Genomic DNA, 25,311 nt, shown 5'->3' on the forward strand with positions numbered 1-25,311 from the left:
TTTTCGTAAAAAACGACATAGTATAGTAAGGCGTTTTTTCCGTAAAAAAACGACATAGTATAGTAAGGCGTTTTTTCTTTTAAAACGACATAGTATAGTAAGGCTTTTTTTTCTTAAAAAACGACATAGTATAGTAAGGCTTTTTTTTCTTTAAAAAACGACAGAGTATAGTAAGGCTTTTTTTTTCGTAAAAAAAGACATAGTATAGTAAGGCGTTTTTTCTTTTAAAACGACATAGTATAGTAAGGCGTTTTTTCCGTAAAAAAACGACATAGTATAGTAAGGCGTTTTTTCCGTAAAAAAACGACATAGTATAGTAAGGCGTTTTTTCCGTAAAAAAACGACATAGTATAGTAAGGCGTTTTTTCTTAAAAAACGACATAGTATAATAAGGCATTTTTTCGTAAAAAACGACATAGTATTATAGTAAGGCTTTTTTTCTTTAAAAAACGACAGAGTATAGTAAGGCTTTTTTTCTTAAAAAACGACATAGTATAGTAAGGCGTTTTTTCTTAAAAAACGACATAGTATAGTAAGGCGTTTTTTCGTAAAAAACGACATAGTATAGTAAGGCATTTTTTCTTAAAAAATGACATAGTATAGTAAGGCGTTTTTTCCGTAAAAAAACAACATAGTATGGTAAGGCGTTTTTTCCGTAAAAAAACGACATAGTATATTAAGGCTTTTTTGTTGAAAAATGACATAGTATAGTAAGACTTTTTTGTTAAAAAACGACATAGTATAGTAGGGCTTTTTTGTTAAAAACAACATAGTATGGTAAGGCGTTTTTTCCGTAAAAAAACGACATAGTATATTAAGGCTTTTTTCTTAAAAAATGACATAGTATAGTAAGGCCTATTTTCGTAAAAAACGACATAGTATAGTAAGGCATTTTTTCTTAAAAAACGACATAGTATAGTAAGGCATTTTTTCGTAAAAAACGACATAGTATAGTAAGGCGTTTTTTCTTTTAAAACGACATAGTATAGTAAGGCTCTTTCTTAAAAAACGACATAGTATAGTAAGGCATTTTTTCGTAAAAAACGACATAGTATAGTAAGGCGTTTTTTCCGTAAAAAAACGACAGTATAGTAAGGCGTTTTTTCTTTTAAAACGACATAGTATAGTAAGGCTTTTTTTCTTAAAAAACGACATAGTATAGTAAGGCTTTTTTTTCTTTAAAAAACGACAGAGTATAGTAAGGCTTTTTTTTTGTAAAAAAAAGACATAGTATAGTAAGGCGTTTTTTCGTAAAAAACGACATAGTATAGTAAGGCGTTTTTTCGTAAAAAACGACATAGTATAGTAAGGCGTTTTTTCTTAAAAAATGACATAGTATTATAGTAAGGCTTTTTTTCTTTAAAAAAGGACATAGTATATTAAGGCGTTTTTTCCGTAAAAAAACGACATAGTATAGTAAGTCTTTTTTTGTTGAAAAAATGACATGGCATAGTAGGGCCTTTTTTTCTTTAAAAAAGGACATAGTATAGTAAGGCATTTTTTCTTAAAAACAACATAGTATAGTAAGGCTTTTTTTCGTAAAAAATGACATAATATAGTAAGGCCACTTTCTAAAAAAAGACCATGTATAGCAAGACTAATCGTTGGGCATTTTTGTAACAAAAAAAGACCATTTATCGTAAAAAATACACTCAGGCGCAAAAAAGCAGTTTGGGAATTAGGTCAAGGCGAGCGTTAAGATAATGGCTTACCTGAGAACTTTGCACATTTCCGCGCAACATGTGACAAACACACTTTGGACACGCTAACTACACACACACGGCGTACAGGCTAATATATGACATGACACTTAGAGCACGAAACTCTTAACGTGAACTTTGGAGTGTTACAAATTCACAACAGGCGTTCCTATTTAAAATGGCTGCCTTTGACTAATTACCGTAAAAACCTAAACAGGCGAACTTACATGCGTAAACAGCACGCAAGTAAACACATTTCCCAACTTTCGTTCTTTAATTCCATCCGTAATTTTTTTTTAAAAAGTGCTGGTGAAAAAAAGAACATTTCCCCAAAGTCCATAACAGACAAAACAACGGAGCCTCGGGTAGAACCAAAAATAATTTATAACACAACCAAATGTACATTCAAAAAAAGAAAAGAAAAATACACAGGCACAAAAACGTTGCACAGTATTTTTGTCCACCGAGAGCCGGTGAAGGCGGGCGGGCGGGTTTCGGGGGTGCCGAGGCAGAGGTAGCTTTTCAAACTCGTCCCTGCCGTCTTTGCTCCCACGAGCAACTTTTGGGAAGACTCGATTCGTTCCCCAAGAACAGGAAAAACAAAAACATCCCGTTTTTTTAAGACGCGCCATTTTGACAACCGGGTTTCGGCAACGGGAAATATCGGGGGTGGGCGGGAAAACCACGAAGTGTGGAAACTTTGGTAAATTTACAATGGGAAATCTGAACAAAGTTGTAAATGGGTTTGGGTTAATTTGGTAAAAGTTTGGGTTGAAAATGATGTAGGAATAAACTCACACCTCAGAAACATTCACTGTGAGGGTTGGGTTACATTTAGTGGACAGTGGACACCTAAAATGGGGGGGGGGGGGTCTATAAGTGGGCGGTGGCTAGTATAGTGTTCCAAAATGTTAAGCAGAATTCGATTTAAGAAAAATATTTAAAACCAAACTTAGCATGGGGTTACGTTAAAAAAATTATTTGGGTTGGCAAACAAGGAAAAACATTTATTTTAAAAAATATATAAGCAGTGGTCAATAAGGAGATTGTTTAGAAAAATAAAATCTAAGGGAGTAGCCATTTAAAAAGGGGGAAGATAACAAAAAGTTAGCGACGTTAGCTTTGAAGGGAACAGAGGTGAATCGCATACAAAAAAATGCGGGTATAAAATTGGGCGCGGGTGTCCACTGTACACTTACACAAGTTTTCAATAAAACCGAACACAATTTTGGAGTGCAACCCATCGGTTGCAGTCAGTCGCTAGCTCGCTAGCTAGCGACTACTTTCGAAGACACCTCATTGGCTAAACTGTCGATCGCCATCCTTGACTTGGGTCGGGTCGATCGTACGAAAAAAACGTCCTTAAAGTAAAAAAAACAACAACAAAAAAAAAACCATCCGGACCATTGAGCAAAAAAACTGGTTCCGGGAATCAGGCGTCTCCTGAAAAAAACCGTGATGGCGAGCTATCGCTAGCACGATTAGCATCATCGTCCTCAACTTTCGCCCTTATTTTTTTTCTGATGTGGGTCTTTGTGCGCACTTGGGCGTGTCCTCCTGGAAGAAAAACATCTTTTTGTAGAAAAAAAGGGGCGGGGCTTAAAGAAAAGAAAAAAGGGGGTAACCAAGTAGTTTCTTTTTTCTTCCCTTTTTTTATTTTAGCATCGTTTGGCGCGCTGGAGGCGGGCCTTGAGCTCCTCCTGCTTGGCGCGGAGCTTCTCCCGGCGTGCCGTCAGGCGGCGGGCGTGGCCCTCCAGCCCGTGGATGCAGTCCCTGGCTTTCTTGAGGATGACCACCTTGGACGCCTTGTCGTTACGCGACAGCTCGGGGATGTTGTCGCGCAGGCGCAGGAAGCAGTTCTTCAGCTCGTTGCGCCGCTGGCGTTCCATCACGTTGTGCGTCCGCCGCCGCTCCTCCTCGTCTTCGGTCTCGGCGGGTTGCCGCGACGACGACTGGTGGCGGGCGGACGGCGCCGGGCGGCGGTTGGAGGATGACGGCGGCGGGGAGGCTGGACGCGGCGCCGCGTAGTTGTGCTGGAGCTGGATCTCGAAGCGGTGGCGGCGGAGGGCTCGACGTGCTTCTTCTTCTTCTTCATCGTCGTCGTCGTCATCCTCGTCGGGGTCGTCCGGCACGTCGCTAGGGCGCTGGCGACGACGCCGGCGGGCGGGGCTTGGGGGGCAGCGAGCCACTGTCACCACATCGATCTCTTCGTCTGGGGGGAGAAAAAAATAGCAATGTTTTATTTTTGAATTTGTAATATTTTTGTAATCATTAAAAACAAAATGGATGCTTGGATTCATTTGTTTGCCTTAACTACAAAATTATACAGATTTAAATAACTGGTGTATTTTTTTTGACAAAAAATAGCAATGTTTTATTTGTGTAATCATTAAAAACAAAATGGCTGCTTGGATTAATTTGTTTCCCTTAACTACAAAATTATACAGATTTAAATAACTGGCATTTTTTTTTGGACAAAAAATAGCAATGTTTTATTTTTGTAATCATTAAAAACAAAATGGCTACTTGGATGAATTTGTTTCCCTCAACTACAAAATTATACAGATTTAAATAACTGACGTATTTTTTTGACAAAAAATAGCAGTGTTTTATTTTTGTAATAATTAAAAACTAAATAGATGCTTGGATTAATTTATTTCCCTCAACTACAAAATTATACGGATTTAAATAACTGACGTGTTTTTTTGACAATGTGTTTACTACTGTAGTACAAATTCTGTATATAAATTGCAAATGTTTGTGATTTAAAATTAATAAAAAATTGTACATTTTTGAATTTCTAAAAGCACATCAATTATTATTTAAGACATAGCAATTATTTTAATTTAATGTCTAAGATCAGTACAATAAAAAAAATCTGAATAAATCAGAAAAATCAATACTTTGTTCTTTTTTAAATAATTGACGTATTTTTGGACAATGTGTTTACTACTGTCATTCAAATTCTGTATATAAATTGAAAATGTTTGTCATTTAAAATTAATAAAAAAAATGGTACATTTGTGAATTTCTAAAAGCACATCAATTATTATTTAAGACATACCAATTATTTTTATTTAATGTCTAAAGATCAGTAAAATAAAAAAAATCTGAAGAAATCAGAAAAATCATTTTTTTTTGTTCTTTTTACTATTTAAAAATCAATACTTTATTTTTTTTTTCAATTAAATGTTCAAGAAACTCAATTTGCAGCCAAATTCCATGACTCCAGGTCAAAAAAATGCTTTTGGACATCCATTGCCATCATTTTTTGGGAATCAGAAAAATCAATACTTTGTTCTTTTTATTATTTAAAAACCAATACTTTACTCTTTGTTCAAATTCAATGCTCAATAAACTCAATTTGCAGCCTAACTTCATGACTCCAGGTTAAAAAAAAATGCTTTTGGACGCCCATTGCCGTCAATTTTTAGGAATTCAACAAATAGTTTTTTTAATCAAAATTTAAAAAATGCCACTTTCAATCTAAATGACTTAAAGATGCAGCATCCAGTCAGAATGCAACCCCCCACCCCCTGGTTAAGACCCGCAGTCGTTACACGCCTAACGGATGTAACCCCGCCCCCGCCTGCTTTAAAAAAAAAAAACGCCCCTCCCCCCTGCAGTTTCAAACACAGGGCGGCGGCAGGCACTCACCGGAGTCGCTGGACGAGTAGGTGGACACGTCGCCCCCGGTGGAGCTGTAGTCGGAGGTGGCCTCGCCCGTCTCCCTGTTCTCCATCAGGTTCTGGCAGTCCAGCGTGGACCCTGCCAACCCCTCGAAAATCCCCGTGTCCATGTCGGACAGCAGCGGGCTGGATCCCAAGACGGACGCCGCCGCCGTCAGCTTGTCCTCCGACACCAGGCAGCGCCACAAGCCCTCGTCCTCTTCGTCGGGGGGCCCGCGGGGCCGGCCCCCTCCCCCGCCACCCTCGTGGATGAAGGCGCAGTTCCAGTCGAGGCGCATGTCGCCGTCCTCCAGGAGCATGTCGGACACGTAGCTGAGCTGGTCGCCCTTGGACAAGGGCTTGCCGGCGCCCTCCTTGGCGGGCGGCGACTGAGGCGGCGTGGGCAGCGACTGCAGGTCAATCATCAGGCTCTGGAAAAACTCGTCGTCAAAGAGCGGGGGCTCCGTGCACACCCAGTTGCAGGACTGGCCGCCGAAGCTTTGCAACATCTTTCCGCTGCGGGGTGGGGGGACAAAGACGCAAAAAGTTAGCGTGGCGCTCCAAAAAAAAGTCGGCTCCAGCGCCGCCTGCCTTTTATCCATGTTTACATCAGGGCTCCACCCACACTCCTTTCAAGACTACTATCCCCCCTTTAAAAAGCCCACGCCCTTTTTTTCCACACCGCGTCACGGCAACAGCTGGAAAAAAAATGCCCCCCCTCACCGATACCTGAATATAAACAAATTTTAAATGACAACAAAACTCAAAAGTGTAGCTACGCACTAAGCTCGTGTTGCGTTCAGGACCCCATTAAAAAAATCGGTGCAGGAAGCTAGCCGGCGTTTGTCCGCAGGGCGTGGAGGTCATGTCACAATCACATGCCGCGTGGATGCGTACAACAAAGCCACACTGTGTCCATGCCTTTTACACGCGGGTCCGAGTGGCTTCACGCCCTTGTGTGGGGAAAAAATTCCATGTGCGTGATTTTTTTTTTAAATCCCGAATTTCGACACAAACACTAAAAACACACGCGTTTATGTCTTCGCAGAGGAGGTGATTTTTGAGTGTTTTAACAGCTGGAGGGGAAAATGTGCCGGTTTCTTAATGGTTTCGGCGTGGCTTCGCCGCAGTGAGAGTTGAAGAACGCCCTGCCCAGAACAGCGTAAAATGGGAGCCACGTGTGCGGTTTCGGACAAGTTGAGCGGCGTTTGAACGCAACGTTGGTTTTGAATGACTTTGACCGATATTTTAAAGGGAACAGAGCCGGCGCAAATGAGTAACGAAGCGGCGTGCTTGGTGCGAATAATTAAGTAGCTCGGGGAAAATGTGCACGAGGATTTCGCATGCAGGCGACACCCAAAGGCGTGCGGCGTTCATTCGACGTAAAAACGACGACTTCGTTCGTTTACGCTTCACGCCAACCTTCCCATGCGTGAAAACCGGCACCCGTGAATGCAACACGCCGGTTGTCGCGGTCAACACTTTGATTCGAATCGTCATAAAAGACAAAAAAAAGAGAGGCGTGCTTACCAGAAGTGGTGCGTTCAAAGACACGGGTGGATTCCAACGAAGTGGAAGAAAAGTATCCCAGGGTTGTTTAAGTCCACGGGGCAAGGAAAATGCCGAAGCAAAAACGACGACTATCTGGACAAGAAGAAAAGTTGGTGGCGTTTAAAGTCGGGCCGGGAACTGAACAGCATGGTGCGGTGGTGCCGGCTTGATTTAGCGAGCAGCTAGCGACTAGTACGCACAGTGGGTGGGGCCGGCGAGGATTCGCTTGTTTTATGGACGAGGCTCACCCGTGTCCTTCCGCGTCGAAAAAAATCGCGCCAAAACCTCAAATTCGACGAATCGTTTGGGAATTTGGAAAATGTTCACCGGGGCGAGTCGGTCTTACTGCCGGGTCGAGGCGGAAAAACCCACGGCGAATGGGGGAGCGTGAAATTTGAAGTCCCGACTGGGGTCTAACTCGTCTCGCCGGCGTAGGGATACAAGAGAGCAGGCGCCGGCTATGATTCAAGGAAATGGATGGCGGTAAAAGTTAGCACATTACACACACGTGGACTGAGAGGCGAAGCCGGGTGTCTCTCTGCCTGTCTGTCTTTCCGTCCATCCGTGAGCATGCGCGCGCGTGTAATGTGTCCCCCCCCCTCCAACGCCTGTCTAGCTTTCTAATCGTTATTAAAGGGACAGTACATCAATCTGCATTCAAACATTGTTACGTTTGGAGGTTCTTTAAATGAAAAGCCGATAATGTGTTGAGGATTTTTATTCATTCAAAAAATGATGTAGTACATCAAATAAAAAAAAAATGATAATTGTCATAATTAAAAATACTACGTAGACGAATTACACAAATTCCTATGTTTGTATTAGTGTATGAAATGAAGACAAATCAAATTGGCTGCCATTGACGGTGATGGGCGTCCAATCATGCTTGTTATTAAAACTGAAATACAATTTATAGTATTTTTTTAAAGACCATGTATAGTAAGATTTGTTTAAAAAAAGACTATGTAGAGTAATACTTTGTTAAAAAAGATGTATAGTAAGGCCTTTTTGTTAAAAGATTATGTTTAGTAAGGTTTTTGTTTAAAAAAAGAAAGAATAGTCATACTTTTTTGTTAAAAGAAGACCATGTATAGTAAAGGTTTTTTTTGTTTTTTTGAATAGTGATACTTTTTTGTTAAAAAAAGACCATGTATAGTAAAGTTTTTTTTTGTTTTTTTGAATAGTGATACTTTTTTGTTAAAAAAGACCATGTATGGTAATTTTTCTGCCACTTTAAATAGATTGGACCTCTACTAGTCATTTAAATTTACAGCTGATGTTTTAACTTGTTGGCTGCCATTGATCGTCCAATTGAATTGAAGTAGGAGGGTTGGCGGCCAACCATTGGCCGCCATTGACGGCAATAGACGTCCAATCGGTTTGAAGTGGGGGGCTGGCATCCAACAACAGACATTTTTAACTTACCGTCCGCTTTCGACAGCGATAAACATCCAATCAATCCATTTGAATTTCAAATTGACAGTAAAATTGGACATCTATCATTGTCAACCCCCTCACGCTATTCAAAAGTGATACCAACAATGAATAGAGTAAATGAGGGAATTATTGAAACACATTAATCTTACGTCAGAGAAAAAAATAAACCATTGACAGTGATAGATGTCCAATCCATTTCAACTCGGAGGGGCAGGGAGCAATCAAATCATTATTTAAAGGGACAGTAGCGCACAAATTTGCATCGCTTTAACACTGCATCCAATTTGCACAGGATTATTTTGACACATTTATAAAGAAATATGCGGGTAAAGAAATGTATTTAGGATTTTTATGAATTACAAATATTTTTTCCTGATAATTCTGATAATGGATGGCGAAAAATCCCACATTTTTGGCATTCATCAAGCATGCATTGGAGAGGAAAAAAGAGGTGCAAAATATTTACATTGCGGCTTTTCCACGTGATACAGAGGACGCTTCCCTCCCCAAACTTGGATAAAATAACCCTCTCCACCCTGTCATATTTTACGGGCCGTGACAAGGACTTGGCAAGCAACGGCGTACTTTAAATACGACTGTTTACGTCGTCTATTTTATAGTCACCGTGTGAGAGAAGTCCGATCACGTGATCAGAAATCGGGCCCGATCACGTCATTTTCGGAGAATCGGAAGACCATGTATTGTAAGGCTTTTTTGTTTATAAAAAAAATCCCATTTATAGTAAGTTTTTTTTTTTTTAAGACCATGTATAGTAAGGTTTGTTGTTTTAAAAAAAGACTGTAGAGTACTACCTTTTTGGTTGAAAAAAGATTGATAGTAAGGCCTTTTTTGTCAAAAGACCATGTTTAGTTAGGTTTTTTGGTTTAAAAAAAAGACCAAGAATAGTGATACCTATTTGTTAAAAGAAGAGCATGTATAGTAAAGTTTTTTTGTTTAAAAAAGACCATGAATAGTGATACTTTTTTGTTAAAAAAAGACCATGTATAGTCATTTTTTTTGTTAAAAAAGACGAAGTATAGTAAGACTTTTTTGTTAAAAAAGACCATGTATAGTAAAGGGTTTTTTGTTAAAAAAGGCCATGTATAGTAAAACATTTGTTTAAAAAAGACCATGAAGAGTGATACTTTTGTTTAAAAAAGACCATGAATAGTGATACTTTTTTGTTAAAAAAGAAATAAATAGTATTTTTTTGTTAAAAAAGACGAAGTATAGTAAGACTTTTTTTCTTAAATGCGACTATATATGGTAAGTCTTTTTTGTCAGAAAAGACCATGTAAAGTAAAGGTTTTTTTTTATTAAAAAAGGCCATGTATAGTAAAAAAAATGTTTAAAAATGACCATGAGGAGTGATACTTTTTTGTTTAAAAAATACCATGAATAGTGATACTTTTGTGTTTAAAAAAGACCATGTATAGTAAGTTTTTTTGTTAAAAAAGACGACATATAGTAAGACTTTTTTTTATTAAAAAAAGACGAGGTATAGTAAAACTTTTTTTGTTAAAAACGACTATGTATAGTAAATCTTTTTTTGTCAAAAAACATGTATAGTAAGACTTTCTTTTTTAAAAAAAAGTATATTAAGGCTTTTTTGTAAAAAAAAGTTTCTTTAAAAAAGATATGTCTATTAAAGTCTTATTTTTACAAACCGTCTAAAAGGGGGCCTCTTGAAAACGTATTTATTTTTAACTCATTGGTTCTCCCCCCTAAAAAAATGGAAATACCATGAATTAGACAAACATTCCATTGTTGGGGGCGCTTAAAAGCAGGCAGACTAACTCTTTCTCAAAGGCGATGGACATCCCATCCAGTTGGACAGGGAGAGTTGGCGGCCCGTTTCAAATGCACCCAGTCAAATTCCACACACACTGTTTCCTTCCACCTGAACGAATGATTGAAAAAACGAGCAAGAGAGGGTAGACCTTTGTCCTACTTTTCTTCACTTTGCCCCACTTTTCTTTCTGTTTTGGCCCCGCCCCCCGCACGGGATGCGCCAAGGGTGTCGGAGTCGGAGCTCCCGTACCGTAGCGCGCCGCGGCCCTCCTCCGTCATCCCCCGCCCCCTTACATAACGGAGCCAGGGATCCCGCCGTGCACGTGCCGGCCGCGCCGGCCAATGGGAGGCGGCCCCGGCCCGCACGTGACCGCCGGGCATGCTGGGAGGAATGCCGCGCGGGGACGTGAAAAACGCTATGGGAGCCAAAATGGATGCTGGGAAATGACGATGATGGGGGGGGGGCGCGTCAGGAAAAAAAAATCCCCAGAACTAAAATAGATGGAGAATTACGTAAAAGTTTAGTTTAAGTTCTTTAGAAGATTTTATGTGTAGTTTGTGTTGTTATTTTTAATTGGAATTTTCTGTTTTAAAGGATAAGTTGAACACTTTTTAGCTGCCATCGACAGTTTTAGACTTCAAATCCTTAATGTAATATTTTTTTCAAGTATTGTAATTCATATAAATGTCATATATTTTGAAATATTACATTTAATGTGATTTAATGTAACATGTACTATTTTGTAATATTTTCACAAAAATATTACAGTTACATGAATTGCACTACTTTGGAGGAAATATGATATGAAATGATGAAATTATGATTAAACTATGTTTAAAAACAGATTAAGAAATGTCATCAATTTTTACCAACTTTTCATATTTTTTTACCAATTACCGTAATGTCATTCGTGCATAGTTGCAAATAATGTAACATGTACTATTTTGTAATATTTTCACACAAATATTACATTTACATGAATTGCACTACTTTGGGGAAAATGTGATCTGAAATTATGATTAAACTATGTTTAAAAACAGATTAGGAAATCTCATATCAATTTTTACCATATTTTCATTTGTTTTTTACCAATTACCGTAATGTCATTCGTACATAGTTGCAAATAAACTATCATTACCAGTCATTTTTTTAAATTAAAATTCCTCTTAAATTAATTTAAAAATAATAGTTCACTTTCTGCACTTACTTAAAAAATCTGAAAAAAATGTTGACAACTTTTACCTTCATATAAAAATATTCTCTCATTTTTTTATTTATTTTTTTATGTTATTTAATTTTACATTTATTTTTATATCCATCTAAATATTGTATCATATTGTACTCCTACTTGTATAATGACAATAAAAGCATTCAATTCAAGTGTGCGGTCACATGATATCTTTTGTTTCCCTTTTGTGGCAATGCCTAGCTCCCAATTCGATATGTTATAATATGATATAATATTTATAGCGTATAATTGCAGGCTGCCAGGGAGTCTTGCACATGGAAACTATTTTCAGGCGTCCCTAAAAGGCAGCAAATTGCAACGCGATCCTTCCAATTAAAGACGTCGCGCCGCATTTGTGATGCGGCAGTATTCGGGTGGGGTCGGCGATGGGTTTGGGGGAGGGGCTTAATGGGGCTGGGGGGGGGGGGGGGGGGTCATGGCACACACACACACAAAGAAGGGAGGTGGCCAGCCTGCTCAAGAAGTGGGTTAATGTGCCACCTACAGGCCGCCTGGCAGACTGACCCACCAGTGTCAACGTCGCTCAGGGGCGGTCCTGGCTAATTTTGCACCCGCGGGCATGCCACTTTCTCGTCCCCCCATAAATTATGAATGTAACGTATTTACTCGCATATAAGCCGCACCCTGAAAGTTGCCTTGAATTTTTTGAATGTTATAATTTCTCGCATATAAGTCTCCCCCTGCAAGTTGCCTTGAAATTTTTGAAGTAACAATTTCTCGCATATAAGCCACCCCCTGAAGGTTGCTTTGAAATTTTTGAACGTTACAATTTCTTGCATATAAGCCACGCCCCTGAAAGTTGCCTTGAATTTTTTTAATGTTACAATTTATTAATATTTACAATAATATTTAGATTTTTTTTGTTTTATAAATGGATTATAAGAAATGGATTAAAATCCCTGAATATTCTGTTTTTATAGATCTAAAACAATGTTTATTTTAGATTTTTTTTTTTAATATATTTTTAGATTTTACAAAATGATTTTTAACTAAAAACACAGAAAAAATTGATTAAAAATGACAATTATTGATTTAAAAGGGGGAAAATCAGGAAATGTCATATACATCTATACTCTTCATTTGAATTTGATCCTAAAACAGAAAGTTGCCACTCATCATTGACTTTCCCGGGCCACACAAAATGATGCGGCAGGCCAGATTTGGCCCCCGAACCACCACTTTGACACATGTGGCCTATGATCTTTTTAGCAAAAATAAATACATAAAAAAACAATCATTTTGTCCAAAAACCCTGAACCACAAAAAAATAGAGTATGAAGCCGTCAAGTAATGAATTACCTAATGTGGTTTAGATGTGTTTTACCCTTTTCCACTTGCCATTGTGTTCTGGATGATTGGATCGAACTTCAAACTTTGACCAGACGTTGATTGGCCCGGCCTTCCCAGTCCAAACGGATTGGACATCCAGCGCCGTCCACGGCACACTAGGAGTTAAACAGAGAAAATTCAGGGGTTAACGCAGGGTTGTCAGACTCGCTCGGGTTGGTTCGCGGGCCACTTTAACGTCAACTTGATTTCACGTGGGCCGGACCATTTTAGATATAATATTCAGATTTTTTAAAATAATAAATGGATTAAAAGAACTGGAGTAAAAGCCCTGAATATTCCGTTTTTATAGATCTAAAACAATGTTTATTTTAGCTTTTTAATATATATTTTTAGATTTTACAAAATGATTTTTTGAACTAAAAACACAGAAAAAATGGATTAAAAAATAACAATGATGGATTTAAAAAGGGGGAAAATCAGGAAATTTAATATACATCTATATCTATCATTTTAATTTGATCCTAAAACAGAAAGTCATGTGGGCTAGACCATTTTAGATATAATATTTAGATTTTTTTTATTTATAAATGGATTAAAAAAACTGGATTAAAAGTCCTGAATATTCCGTTTTTATAGATCTAAAACAATGTTTATTTTAGCTTTTTTTTAAAATATATTTTTAGATTTTACAAAATGATTTTTGAACTAAAAACACTTTAAAAAATGATTAAAAATTACAATTATTGACTTAAAAGAGGGAAAATCAGGAAATTTAATATACATCTATACTCTTCATTTGAATTTCATCCTAAAACAGAAAGTCACAAGGCACTCATCATTGACTTTCCCGGGCCACACAAAATGATGCGGCGGGCCAGATTTGGCCCCCGGGCCGCCACTTTGACACATGTGGGTTAACGGCTGAATGTAGGCTTATGTAAAAGTTATGTCTGTCAAATGTGTAACTAGGCTAACCCCCTTAGCGCCCCCCCTGGCCCGGTGAACTCTGTAACGGGAGACACCCGGACGGACGCTGATCTGGTCCATATTTGGACTGGCAGGACCGCCTGGACGCTTCTTCTTTAATTAGACGCCACTTCCTCACATGGTTCGCCAGTTTGAGTTTGAGCGAGAGGAAACGCAACGACAAATCCAACGCAAGAATGTGCCTGGCTTTTCCCGCGTGGCTGTGTTGTGCCCTTCACATTTTCACTGGGTATTCGACCACCGGCAACGCGGTGGAACAGCGGTCGGGACGTTCGACTCGCGGGTCGGAGATCAAATGTCTGAGCCCGGATTTCGGCTTTTATGAGTGGGCTTTCTCTGGGTGCTCTGGTTTCCTCACACGTCGGAAAAATAAGCATGCTAAGCTAATTGACCACGCAAAGTTGGCCTTCACTATGATTGGTTTTTCACTCTCATTGTGACCCACGATTGGCTGGTAACCAAATGCCAGCTGAGTACAGACGCTCCCCTACTTACGAACGAGTTAGGTTCCGAGCGATTGTTCATAAGTTGAATTTGTTTGTAAGTTGATTCAGTGCTATATTTTGTATTATAATTTATGTTTAAGGCCTATATAAGTATATTGAAGGTTTATATAAGTGCATTTAATTTGTATGCTTAAGGCTTGTATAAGTAACACGCATTGGTTTGTACTGAAAAAAACATTTAATAAAATGGAGAGAATATGTACAGTACTGTATAGAGAGAGAGAGATTTATGTATTAGAAACTGGCCGAAAGAAGCGATCTAATGACGATTGCAGTTTTCTTTTTTTCATCATAAATGATGCGGTAGCACTGTATGGCATCATTCAATTGATTTGCAAACTTTGTGCAACGTTCAATATTTGGGTCCTGCTGCTAGATCTTTATGTTTAGAAATGGTACTGACGGTCGAATGATTCAAGTTGTACATATATGTGCAACGCTCACCACTCTCACGCGCATCAAGCTTTGTTATTATTACCACTCGTTTCAAATGAAATGGCTTGCCTCTTCCTTGCACCTCCCTCAATAGAAGCCTTTCGCTTTTCACCAACCATATTGAATAATGGATGCACGAGATATTTGATGATACAAATGAAAAAGGTTCTTTGCGCACTGGAGATACGTTCACGCACTTCCGCACTGCAACAAACTGGGTAGAGGAAGGTGGATGCTGGGTGAGCTGAGCGCTCACAGCGCCAGGCTTCGTCGGTCGGTATTAGCGGCGGAAAGAAGCACTACTCGGAAAAAGGCGCGCAATATAAAATCCAACTTACGAACATTTTTCGACATAAACGCAATTTGCAGACATGTTCGTATGTACCGTTGTTCGTAACTCGAATGTTCGTAAGTAGGGGAGCGTCTGTATCTCAAATTGCTCGTATGTCAGGGCACTCATATGTCAAGGTATCACTGTACTGCCAAGTGCTGCTGACTCAGGCCTGAACAAACTGGAACCGCTGGACTTCCTGTCCGAACGGCGTCTCCGTGCCAAACAGATGCCGACGGCGGCGCGCTTTTATTTTGAGATGAAGCAGACGTCTGGTCCTTGACTCACTCACTCACTCATTCCCATCCGAAGCAGCCTGACTTCCCCTCTCGCAACGGTGGAAAATATCACAACGGCATCCAGAACGAAGCCTTTTTTGAACGTGACTCACGCCAAGAATCGGGAAGAAAGTGACCAGGGTGCATTCCAAGTCTCGGAGGGGGTTTGTTGACGGTCTCGGTGGAGAAAGACGGAAGCGGGGGGGGGGGGGGGGGTCCGCTCCGTTAGATGGTGCGGATTCGCGGGGGAATTAAGCAGGACGTCCATAAAAGTCCAATTTCAAAGTTTTTACACGCTAATGAAATGATAGCATCTTGTCAAAGACTATTCCGAAAGATTCATAACTATTGAAATAGTACAATAGGAATAATTTTGGAAACGGTTGGCCTCTGCATAGATGTAAGGCGTGGATGTCTGGGATAGGCTCCAGCACCCCCGATGACCCTTGTGAGGATAAGCGGTACGGAGAATGAAGGAATGAAAGTACTGCGGTGCTACTTCAATTCATTCATTTTATGTACCGCTTATCCTCACCGGGGTCATGTGGGGTGCCGGAGCTTGTCCCAGGCAATTGTGGGGATAACCTAAATTGGTGGCCAGCCAATCACGGGCCAATCACATTCATACGTAGGGACAATTTAGAGCAAGGGTGTCAGACTCGGGTTTGTTCGCGGGCCGCGTTAACGTCAACTCGATTTCTCGTGGGTCGGACCATTTTAGATATCATATTTTGATTTTTTTTCTTTATAAATGGATTAAAAGAACTGGATTAAAAGCCCTGAATATTCAGTTTTTTATAGATGTAAAACAATGTTTATTTGAGCTTTTTTAAATATATTTTTAGATTTTACAAAATGATTTTTAACTAAAAACACAGAAAAAATGGATTAAAAAATGACAATTATTGATTTAAAAGGGGGAAAATCAGGAAATTTAATATACATCTATACTCTTCATTTTAATTTCATCCTAAAACAGAAAGTCGGCACTCATCATTGACTTTCCCGGGCCGCACAAAATGATGCGGCGGGCCAGATTTGGCCCCCGGGCCGCCACTTTGACACATGTGATTTAGAGTGTTGAACTAGCTAGCCTAGCATGCATGTTTTGGGGATGCGGGGGGATAGCATCGTATTCGAAGAAAACCCACGCATGTAAACTGCATAGAAGAAGGTCAGAACCCACCTGGGATCGAAAGCTTGATCTCAGAACGGCGAGACCGAAGCGCTAACCACTCAACCACCGTGCTGCTTCAAGGTAAACGCGAATTTCCCAGCTCCCGAGGTCATAGCAGAAGCTAATGCTAGCTTCAAAGAGTATAACGAAGCTGGGTGTGAACTTTACACGAGCGTCTCTCGCCTTGCCCCGCCCCCTTTGAGGTAAAATGAAGCGAATACCAGGAGCCGAGCTAGCTTGATCGCGTAGTAAACGGCGCGACATCTGCAGCTTCGCTCCGCATCCTTTCGGCAGCGGGGTTAAGCCACGCCCCCTTTTACGCCGGTGTTGTGGTGGTGGCCGGGCCGGGGGGAGGCGGGGCCAAAGCGTCACGTGCGGGGAGGGGGGGTGTGCCCGCCCCTCGCCAACGGAGGAAGCTCCCGATTTCATCACCGGGGTTTCGTATTTCTCCCGGGCCGCCTCGCGCCAGTTCCTTCCTCCGCCTTGTCAAAGCGGCGCTGGAAATCGCTGGGGTAACGGGGGGCCTTGGCCCACGCATTCCCGCCTAAATTTACAAGCGGTGTTCCCTTGCGTCCACCCCATCGCCGGTGACATAGTAGCACATTGACTGGCGGGGGTGCGGGGGCCAAGCGGCGCTAAAGGTCGGCCCTCGCTCGTAGCGGTTCGGGCTCGTCTCGGAGGGAAGATCGGGGCGGGCGGGGAAAGGGGGCGTTTCCTTGGGTTACGGCCAAGCTCGTCGAGAGAAGGGACCACGGCGGAATGCGGGTGTGTAAAAATGTGCGCGTGTGTGCGTGCCTGCGTTGCCAAATAGGGGAACAGTCAATATGTCGAGCGCTCCGTGGCGGACTCGTCCAATCGGGATGCCTTTGCACTTTGTTTCCTGCAAATCCCACACCTTTGATTCATTTTTTTGGGTTTTGTTGGGGTGGGTGGGGGCAAATGTGTTTAGAAAGTGGCGGCTCAGAGGTTAGTTAGCGCGTCGGACCCGCAGTTCTGGGCTCGAGGGTTCGATCCCAGGTGGGTCGTCACTGTGTGCCCGGTCTCCCCGGGCTTGTGTGGGTTTTCTCCGGGTACTCCGGTTTCCTCCAAGGTCCCCAAAATGTGCATGCTAGGCAAATTTAGCGCTCTAAATTGCCCCTAGCTACAAATGATTGGTTGTTTGTGTCCTGTGATTGGCTGACCACCAATGTGGGCCTTCCCCGCCTCGTGCCTGAAGTCAGCTGGGATAGGCTCCAGCACCCCCCGCGACCCTTGTGAGGATACTAGGCTAATTGTATGCTATTAGGCCGTAATATACAAGTACAGGACAGTTGATATTGAAATGAATAAAATAAGAACTAAAAACACTATACAGAACATGTGTCAAAGTGGCGGCCCGGGGGCCAAATCTGGCCCGCCGCATCATTTTGTGCGGTCCGAGAAAGTAAATCATGAGTGCCCACTTTCTGTTTTAGGATCAACTTAAAATGATAGATATAGATGTATGTATATTATATTTCCTGATTTTCCCCCCTTTAAATCAATAATTTCAATTTTTAATCCATTTTTTTCTTTGTTTTTTTTTGTTAAAAAATCTTTTAGTAAAATCTAAAAATATCTAAAAATAATTGCTTACATTTGACCTTTTTGGGTATTTTTAATTTAAAAAGAATATACAAGGAAAGTTAAGTTTTGGAAAAAATAAATATGGGCTATAGAGCGCCAGATTTACATTGATCGGTACTGCCGTTTTGGTTAGAAAATGTGAGGGGCAAAAAAAAGCTGCTGTATTGTACCCTTAGATGAGGTCTAACTTTGTTGCTTTTCTTCTCGTTACCCTAAAAATAACGAGACCACTCCACCACACTAACCTCGCTATCCCACTCGGGCTGGGCTCCGCCTCCCTCCCTCCAGTTCCTAGAATCTCGCTGCGGTTGTTCTGGGACGCCGTCCGTCTCTGCGCCATCCGTCGCTCCACATGGCGCCCGCATGTGAGCCGTCCCATTGGTCCAACGCTCGCGAGTGGGCGTGGTCCGGCACGCCGGCGAATCTGCGCGTCAACATTTGATCTTGGCCACGTTTTTTTTTCTTGGGTGACGGCAGCCTGCGTGAATTTAGGGCAAAAAACAAGGTCAAACAGGTAAAAAAAAACGCAAAGTAGGGCATTTGATATGAGGTCAAAGTTCAAAGGTCAGTAGGTGAAATATTTAAATGATATTTAGTCATATGGAAAATTAAGGCTCATAGTTTATGCTTTCCGAATCTGAAAATTAAGGGCCAAGAAAACAAGGTCAAACAGGTAAAACACCAAAAACAGAACATTTGACTTGAGGTCAAAGTTCAGAGGTCAGCAAATGAAGGCGGCGTAAATTAGATTGAGTCATATGGCAAATTTAGGCACATAATTGTGTAAATAAGTGTAAATTAAGGGCTAAAATGCCAGGTCAAACAGCCAAAGTAGAACATTTGATATGAGGTCAAAGTTCAAAGGTCAGTAGGTGAAATATTTAGATGGAGCAAACTATGTTGAGTCATATGGCAAATTAAAGCTCATAATTTAATTGGTGTAAAAGCCAATTTAAATCAAATCGCAAATGATATTCTCCCGTGAAATCTGTCTGCCATTGACGGCGATGGACGACCAATTGCTATTGCTAGCAAAATTTTGAATTGTGGAGTGTGCGTGTGTGTGTGTATGTTGGTGGTGTGGGGGGGGTTTCGCCATCTAATTCATCTCACTTGATTACATTAAACCCTTAACGCGTTCACATGTCGCGCTCATCAACGTCACACTGACGCTAACATCGTTAGATAGGAGGGCCCATGTGATGAAGCGTTCAAGAACACAGGAAATGAAGATTGGGGGGGAAGGGGGGACTTGATTTCTTCTCAATGAAAGTGCCTGTCATGCCGTTATGTGACAATAATAGCGGTTGTGTGTAGCGCTAACGCAATAAGTGTGACAAGATAAAATAAAAGAATAGTAGGGGAACTTCCGCAAAGTTTTTACCAAGACATATCCGACTTAATACGCAATATTTTCATTTATAAAGCAAATTGTAATGTGTCCTTTTGTCTACACGCGTCGCATCGGCGAATGCAATTGGTGGAGCTGTGGCGCAAGCGGTCGCCGCGACTTGCGCCATATAGCGAGCGGCGGAACGGCGGAGATGGGCGTGGCTATCGGCGAGTGGCAGAAAGAGGAAGAGGAGGAGGGGGAGGGCCTCAATGGGGGCCCCTTCCTCTTCCTCTTCCTATTGGTGAATGGAGCGGAGCAGACCAAATGGAGAAGTGATGCCTTTGCTGACCGCGGGAACATTTAATGTCTTGTGGTTGGCTTTGCTTCCTGTCGGTTTTGCTTCGAGTCATGCCGATTGATATAAAATTTAAAAAAAAAATACAATTTTAAAAAGTTGCGTTCACTTAGGGTGAAAGTTGTTTTTTGGGGGGATAAAGTGGACGTGATTGGCCGCTCGAAGATTGACATTTTGGCAGGAAATGAGTGAGCTGAGCTAGGAATATTAGGTCATATGTATGATTTTTAACATGTACTGTCTCTTTAATAAATGAATCAATCAATCAATAGTTCATTTTCAAAAGAGAAATTAGTTTGCACTTGTACAATATTTGATTTGAACTCCTTGTTAAGATCATTTCAAAATATATTTATATCTTAAATGTTAGGCAAGTGGTTAGCGTATCGGGCTTACAGTCCTGAGGTCGAGGGTTCGATCTCAGCTGGGTGTTTGCATGTTTGCATCCTTGGGCTTGCGTGGGTTTTCTCCGGGTACTCCGGTTTGCTCCCACTTTCCAAAAATATGCACGCTAGGCTAATTTAGCAGCCTAAATTGTTCCTCGCTACAATCATTTATTTAGTATTATTTATCTGTGTTTGTTGTTATTTGTGCACTCCCATACTTATTTATGTTGTGACTACTTATTATGTTGACTACTTATTTATTATGTATTTATCATTTATTTATTTTTTGTTATTTATTTACTATTTATCTATTCTTTATCTATTATTTATCTATTACTTATCTATTATTTATCTATTATTTATCTATTATTTATCTATTATTTATCTATTATTTATTATTTATAACTTATTTATCATTTATTACTTATTTATTTGTTGTTTTTATTTGTGCACTTTGGGGTGAACGTTTTAAATCTCATTATAGTACTTGTAAAATGACTTTAAAAAGCATTCAATTCAATTCAAAGCCTGAAACGAGAACATTACTGCCCCACACAGGCGAATGTAGGTACTGCAACCACTGGTGTTTTCAGCTAAGTGGGGAAACTTTGAAAAAACTTGCAGCGTGTGAGTGTGCGCGTGCGCGTGTGTATGTGTGTGTTTGCTGATACTACTGTGGGGATGAACATTGTGTTTTGTGTTTACCGTTGATAATCGGATCATCACTTGGGATTGACTTATCTGCGCTCGCACAAAACCGCCGCTGATTAAGACGCGTGGGCGCTAAGCAACTGATTTCCTCTTTAATCTTGTTTGGACAGCTTTTAGTCACAAAAAGAAAGATTTTTTTGTAGGATTGGAAAAAAAAAGACATCATACAGATTGGACGTCCTTAGCCGTCCATGGCTGCCAGCCCTCCCAGTCAAAATGGATGGAATTTTTAGCGCCACCAATGGCAGAAAAACAGTTGAAAATCTATTTTAATGATTCTATTGATCACCATTTTAATCATTAGTTTTAATCCATTTACCTTTTTAGTCTTTTTAGTATATATAAAAAAAATGTTGATCTCCATTTTAATAATTAAATAATTGTCATTAATATATTTACCTTTTTGTATAGTATATAAAACTGTATAGTATATAAAAATATTTGTAAAAAAAATGATTATAAATAAAATGATAACTTTGTCCAAAATGGATTGAACATGTGTCACCATTAATGAATTAAATATATTTGTAAATAAAACAATGTTAATAAAACAAAATAAAAAACAATTTGCAAAATTAAAATGGAATGCAATAGAAATACACACTAGTTAAGAATCAAAGTAGAATTTGAGATTTTTTGTACTGTTTATCTGCCATTTTAATAATTAAATCATTCTAATCCATTTACCTTTTTAGTATATATAAAAAATGTTGATCTCCATTTTAATAATTAAAATCATTGTCATTAATATATTTACCTTTTTGAATAGTATAATACTGTAAAGTATATAAAAATATTTTTATTTTTTTAATCATAAATAAAATGAAAACTTTGTCCAAAATGGATTGAACATTTATCGCCATTATCGAATAAAATATTTTTGTAAATAAAAACAATATAAAAAAATAATTAGCAAAATTAAAATGAAATCCAATAGATGAATTAAATATATTTGTAAATAAAAACAGTATAAAAATAATTAGCAAAATTAAAATGAAATCCAATAGAAATACACACTAGTTAAGAACCAAAGTAGAATTAGATATTTATGTACTGTTTAACTGTGCGTGCCATTGACATTAATAGACGTCCAATCCACTTTAAACCCGAAAGTGAGCCAAAAAGGCCCTAAAACCCAACAAGAAAGCTTTCAAAATAAACAGGAAGTGGCCCAAAGTAACTCATTGCCCACCATTGACAACAATAGACGTCCAATTCTCGTAAAGCGGGAGGTCGGTTAGGCTTAGCGATTTAAATGAGCGTTTAAAAAGTGGGTCAAATGCAAAATATGGTTGAGATTAGAACCTTCAAAGGGGCGGCTTTGGGCGGAGACGTCACGGCCGCGACGCGACCCCCCGCACGGTGGTCCCCGCCGCAATTGGGGGGGGGCCGTCGCTGGCGTTCCAGCCAGACGCTTTGGGCAGCGGCCAAGCCAAAGGCGGCTTGTCATTTGGGCGAGCCCAAGCAAAAAATAAAACGTTGAATTTGATGAATCAATTGTAAGGAAGCGCCGGAGCGAGACAATCCAGGGGCCCCAAAATGGCGCCCTGTGGGATTCCCAAAATGGAGCCTTCGTCTCTTTAATGGTCGCCTCCGCTTGGGAAAATGGCCACATACTATTTATTATGGTGACGAAACGCAAAATCCGACAAATTCCAACATTGGTTTTGTAGCCTCCCGTGTTTTATTTTGAAAATGGCGCATTTGGGGATGATTATAAAAAAGTAATTGTCGTTGGATCGATATTTTTTTACCAAACGCGGTGGAAAAGTGGTTAGTGTGTCCGCTTCACAATTAGGGAGATTAAGAGTTTAAAAAAACGGGTTTGAACCTTTCTGTGTGCTTGCGTGGGTTTTCTCCGGGTACTCCGATTTCCACCCACACCCCAAAATATGCATGCTAGGCTAGCTGGCTAACACTAAATTGCCCCTAAGTATGAGTTTGAGCGTGAATGGTTGTTATAAAAAAAATGTTGATCTCCATTTTAATAATTACAATTGTTGTCATTAATATATTTACCTTTTTGTATAGTATATAGAACTGTAAAGTATATAAAAATATTTCAAGTTTTTTTTATCATATATAAAATGAAAACTTTGTCCAAAATGGATTGAACGTTTATCGCCATTGATGAATTAAATATATTTGTAAATAAAAACAATGTTAATAAAAACAATATAAAAAATAATTAGCAAAATTAAAATGAAATCCAATAGAAATACACACTAGTTTGAACCTTTCTGTGTGCCTGCGTGGGTTTTCTCTGGGTACTCCGGTTTCCACCCACACCCCAAAATATGCATGCTAGGCTAGCTGGCTAACACTAAATTACCCCTAGGTATGAGTTTGAGCGTGAATGGTTGTTATAAAAAATGTTGATCTCCTCTTCCCCTGCGATCCGTACCGTCTCAAAAGGGTCGCGGGGGTGCCGGAGTCTATCCCAGCCAACTTTGGCGAGGGACACCCTGAATCAGTGACCAGCCAATCGCAGGGGACGAGGAGACAAACAACCATTCACGCTCAAACTCATACCTAGGGGCAATTTAGTGTTAGCCAGCTAGCTTAGCATGCATTTTTTGGGCTGTGGGCGGAAACCAGAGTACCCAGAGAAAACCCACGCAGGTACACAGAAAGGTCCAAACTTGTTTTATGATTTCTTGATCTCAGTCCTTCGCCAAAGTTGGCTGGGATAGGCTCCGGCACCCCCGCGACCACTGTGAGGCGGATAATGAGTGAAAAAAAACATTAATTTGTTCATTTTCAACACTGCTTGTCCTTGGCAAGGTCACGGGGTGCTAGAGCCAAAGGCAGACTACAACCTAGACTGGTCGCCAGACAATGATAGAGACAGACAACCATTCGCAGTCACAACCGAGCCGGAATCGAACCCACATAGGCGGGAAAAAAACACTAAATGACTATGGCGTTCTGGCCAACAGCGGAATGGAATTCAAACTGCATTCAGCCCGTTTTTAGTTTATTTTAAAAAAGAAAACAACACCGGAATGCGGCTGACTGAAGAAGACCAATCCATCAAATTCAGTAAATCACCATCTGACCACTTTAACAATAGGTTAGTTTCCGGATTAGGGTTTCTACTTTGATAGTGTTTGAAGTTTTTCCGTTTTTTTTAGATGCCAATGGTTTTTGAAACGGTTAGAGTTTCAATTTTACGCCGTTTTTCTCTGGATGCGCTCACATGGACAACCCGGAATGCACAAAGTCTGTCATTACGCTTTGGCGACGAGGAAAAGTCGTAATTTGAGGGGGCGGGGGTGGCTTTTGGCAAGACCATGACCGCTTCGCTCTCGCTTTTACGGCGACGGGAACGTTATGGGCGTGTCTTATGTCTTCCAAAGTTACTTCATTCCAGTGCGGTGAGCTGATGGGCTCAATGGCGCCCTCTGGTGAGTGACAACGCTTACAACAGCCCTAAAGATCACATGGTTTGTACGTTTAAACCAAGTCAGTCCGTCATACATTCATTCATGCATCCGGAATCAGATGCTTTTATTTTTTTGACACGGGCGCACCGGAAACCAAATTTTGGGGGTTGTGAGATCGAGTTTCGATATCCACTTAAGCCACATTGCCCCACAATGGCGGCCAATGAGTTAAAAGAGAATCTTAAAATGGACCAAAAGCAACAGGAAAGCACAAAATTCAGCAGAAAACAACCAACAAACAGGAAGTAGCCCGGAAATTCCCCACCAAATCAATAGGAAATTATTTAAAATTGACAGGAAGTGGCCTGTAAGTACGCTAAAATGACGAGGAAGTGACGCAAAATTAGCTCATTGACTGTTTTTTTGTTTGTTTTTACCACATTGCTATTACAAATCGCGTATTTTGAGGAAAAAAAACGACAATATTGCAATAACTATACCACAGATTTTAGGAAAAAACGTTGGCAAGTTATGAGAAGGAATGTAGACATATTTTGTAATAGAACAGCATTATTACCTTGACTCATTTGTGATTCCTGGGGTGCTATTGACGGCGATAGACGTCCAATTCGTGTTGACTGGACATCAAGACACGTTCTCATCTGCAAGTCCAACCTGGGAGGAATTGTCAAATCAGTTTTGCCATTTTTTGTTCAATAAAAAATAAATTAACCCCATAGAGACCGTGAATTCCTGAACGTCACATTTGGTACACAATCGTGGCCTTTTCCAAATGTGACGTCATCAAAAATAAGTCGATGCGGCTATCTATGAATAATTCGATTAATAAAAACATTCGCATGTTAATAAAATAATTTAAAGCAATAAATACGTAAACATGTCAAGTAAACACTAGCTCCACCCCATTATACTTAACAAGTTTACGATTACGAATATATTACGAATTGTCGAATATATTACGCTGGGAGACTTTGCCAACAGATGAGTTTTTAAAAAGTGCCGTACAAAGGATTAATAGTTTCACGTACTTTGTGATAAAGCGAAATTGTTTGAAATTTTGAGACGAAGTACGTAACACATGTATTTTCCCGCTAATATTTCCGGAAATACAAA

General features: G+C 40.1%; 1 protein-coding gene across 2 annotated transcripts; it reads right to left on the reverse strand.

Annotated features, from left to right (window-relative positions):
• Positions 1-1,955: 1,955 nt before the first annotated feature.
• mych (myelocytomatosis oncogene homolog) lies at positions 1,956-25,310 on the reverse strand. Of its 2 annotated transcripts, XM_077603918.1 has the most exons (7): positions 25,227-25,310; positions 24,755-24,852; positions 18,252-18,484; positions 12,697-12,842; positions 6,899-7,012; positions 5,358-5,884; positions 1,956-3,912 (listed from the first exon to the last, which is right to left on the reverse strand). In XM_077603918.1, the coding sequence occupies exons 6-7, from the start codon at positions 5,875-5,877 to the stop codon at positions 3,359-3,361; spliced, it is 1,074 nt and encodes a 357-aa protein (XP_077460044.1). In that variant the 5' UTR covers positions 5,878-5,884; positions 6,899-7,012; positions 12,697-12,842; positions 18,252-18,484; positions 24,755-24,852; positions 25,227-25,310; the 3' UTR covers positions 1,956-3,358. The 2 variants fall into 2 exon arrangements, with proteins under 2 accessions (XP_077460044.1, XP_077460045.1); XM_077603919.1 differs by lacking the exons at positions 12,697-12,842; positions 18,252-18,484; positions 24,755-24,852; positions 25,227-25,310 and adding an exon at positions 7,120-7,515.
• Between the last annotated feature and the right edge of the window lies 1 nt (position 25,311).

The sequence above is a fragment of the Stigmatopora argus genome, chromosome 6, assembly GCF_051989625.1.
Source record: "Stigmatopora argus isolate UIUO_Sarg chromosome 6, RoL_Sarg_1.0, whole genome shotgun sequence".
Lineage (NCBI taxonomy): Eukaryota > Metazoa > Chordata > Actinopteri > Syngnathiformes > Syngnathidae > Stigmatopora > Stigmatopora argus.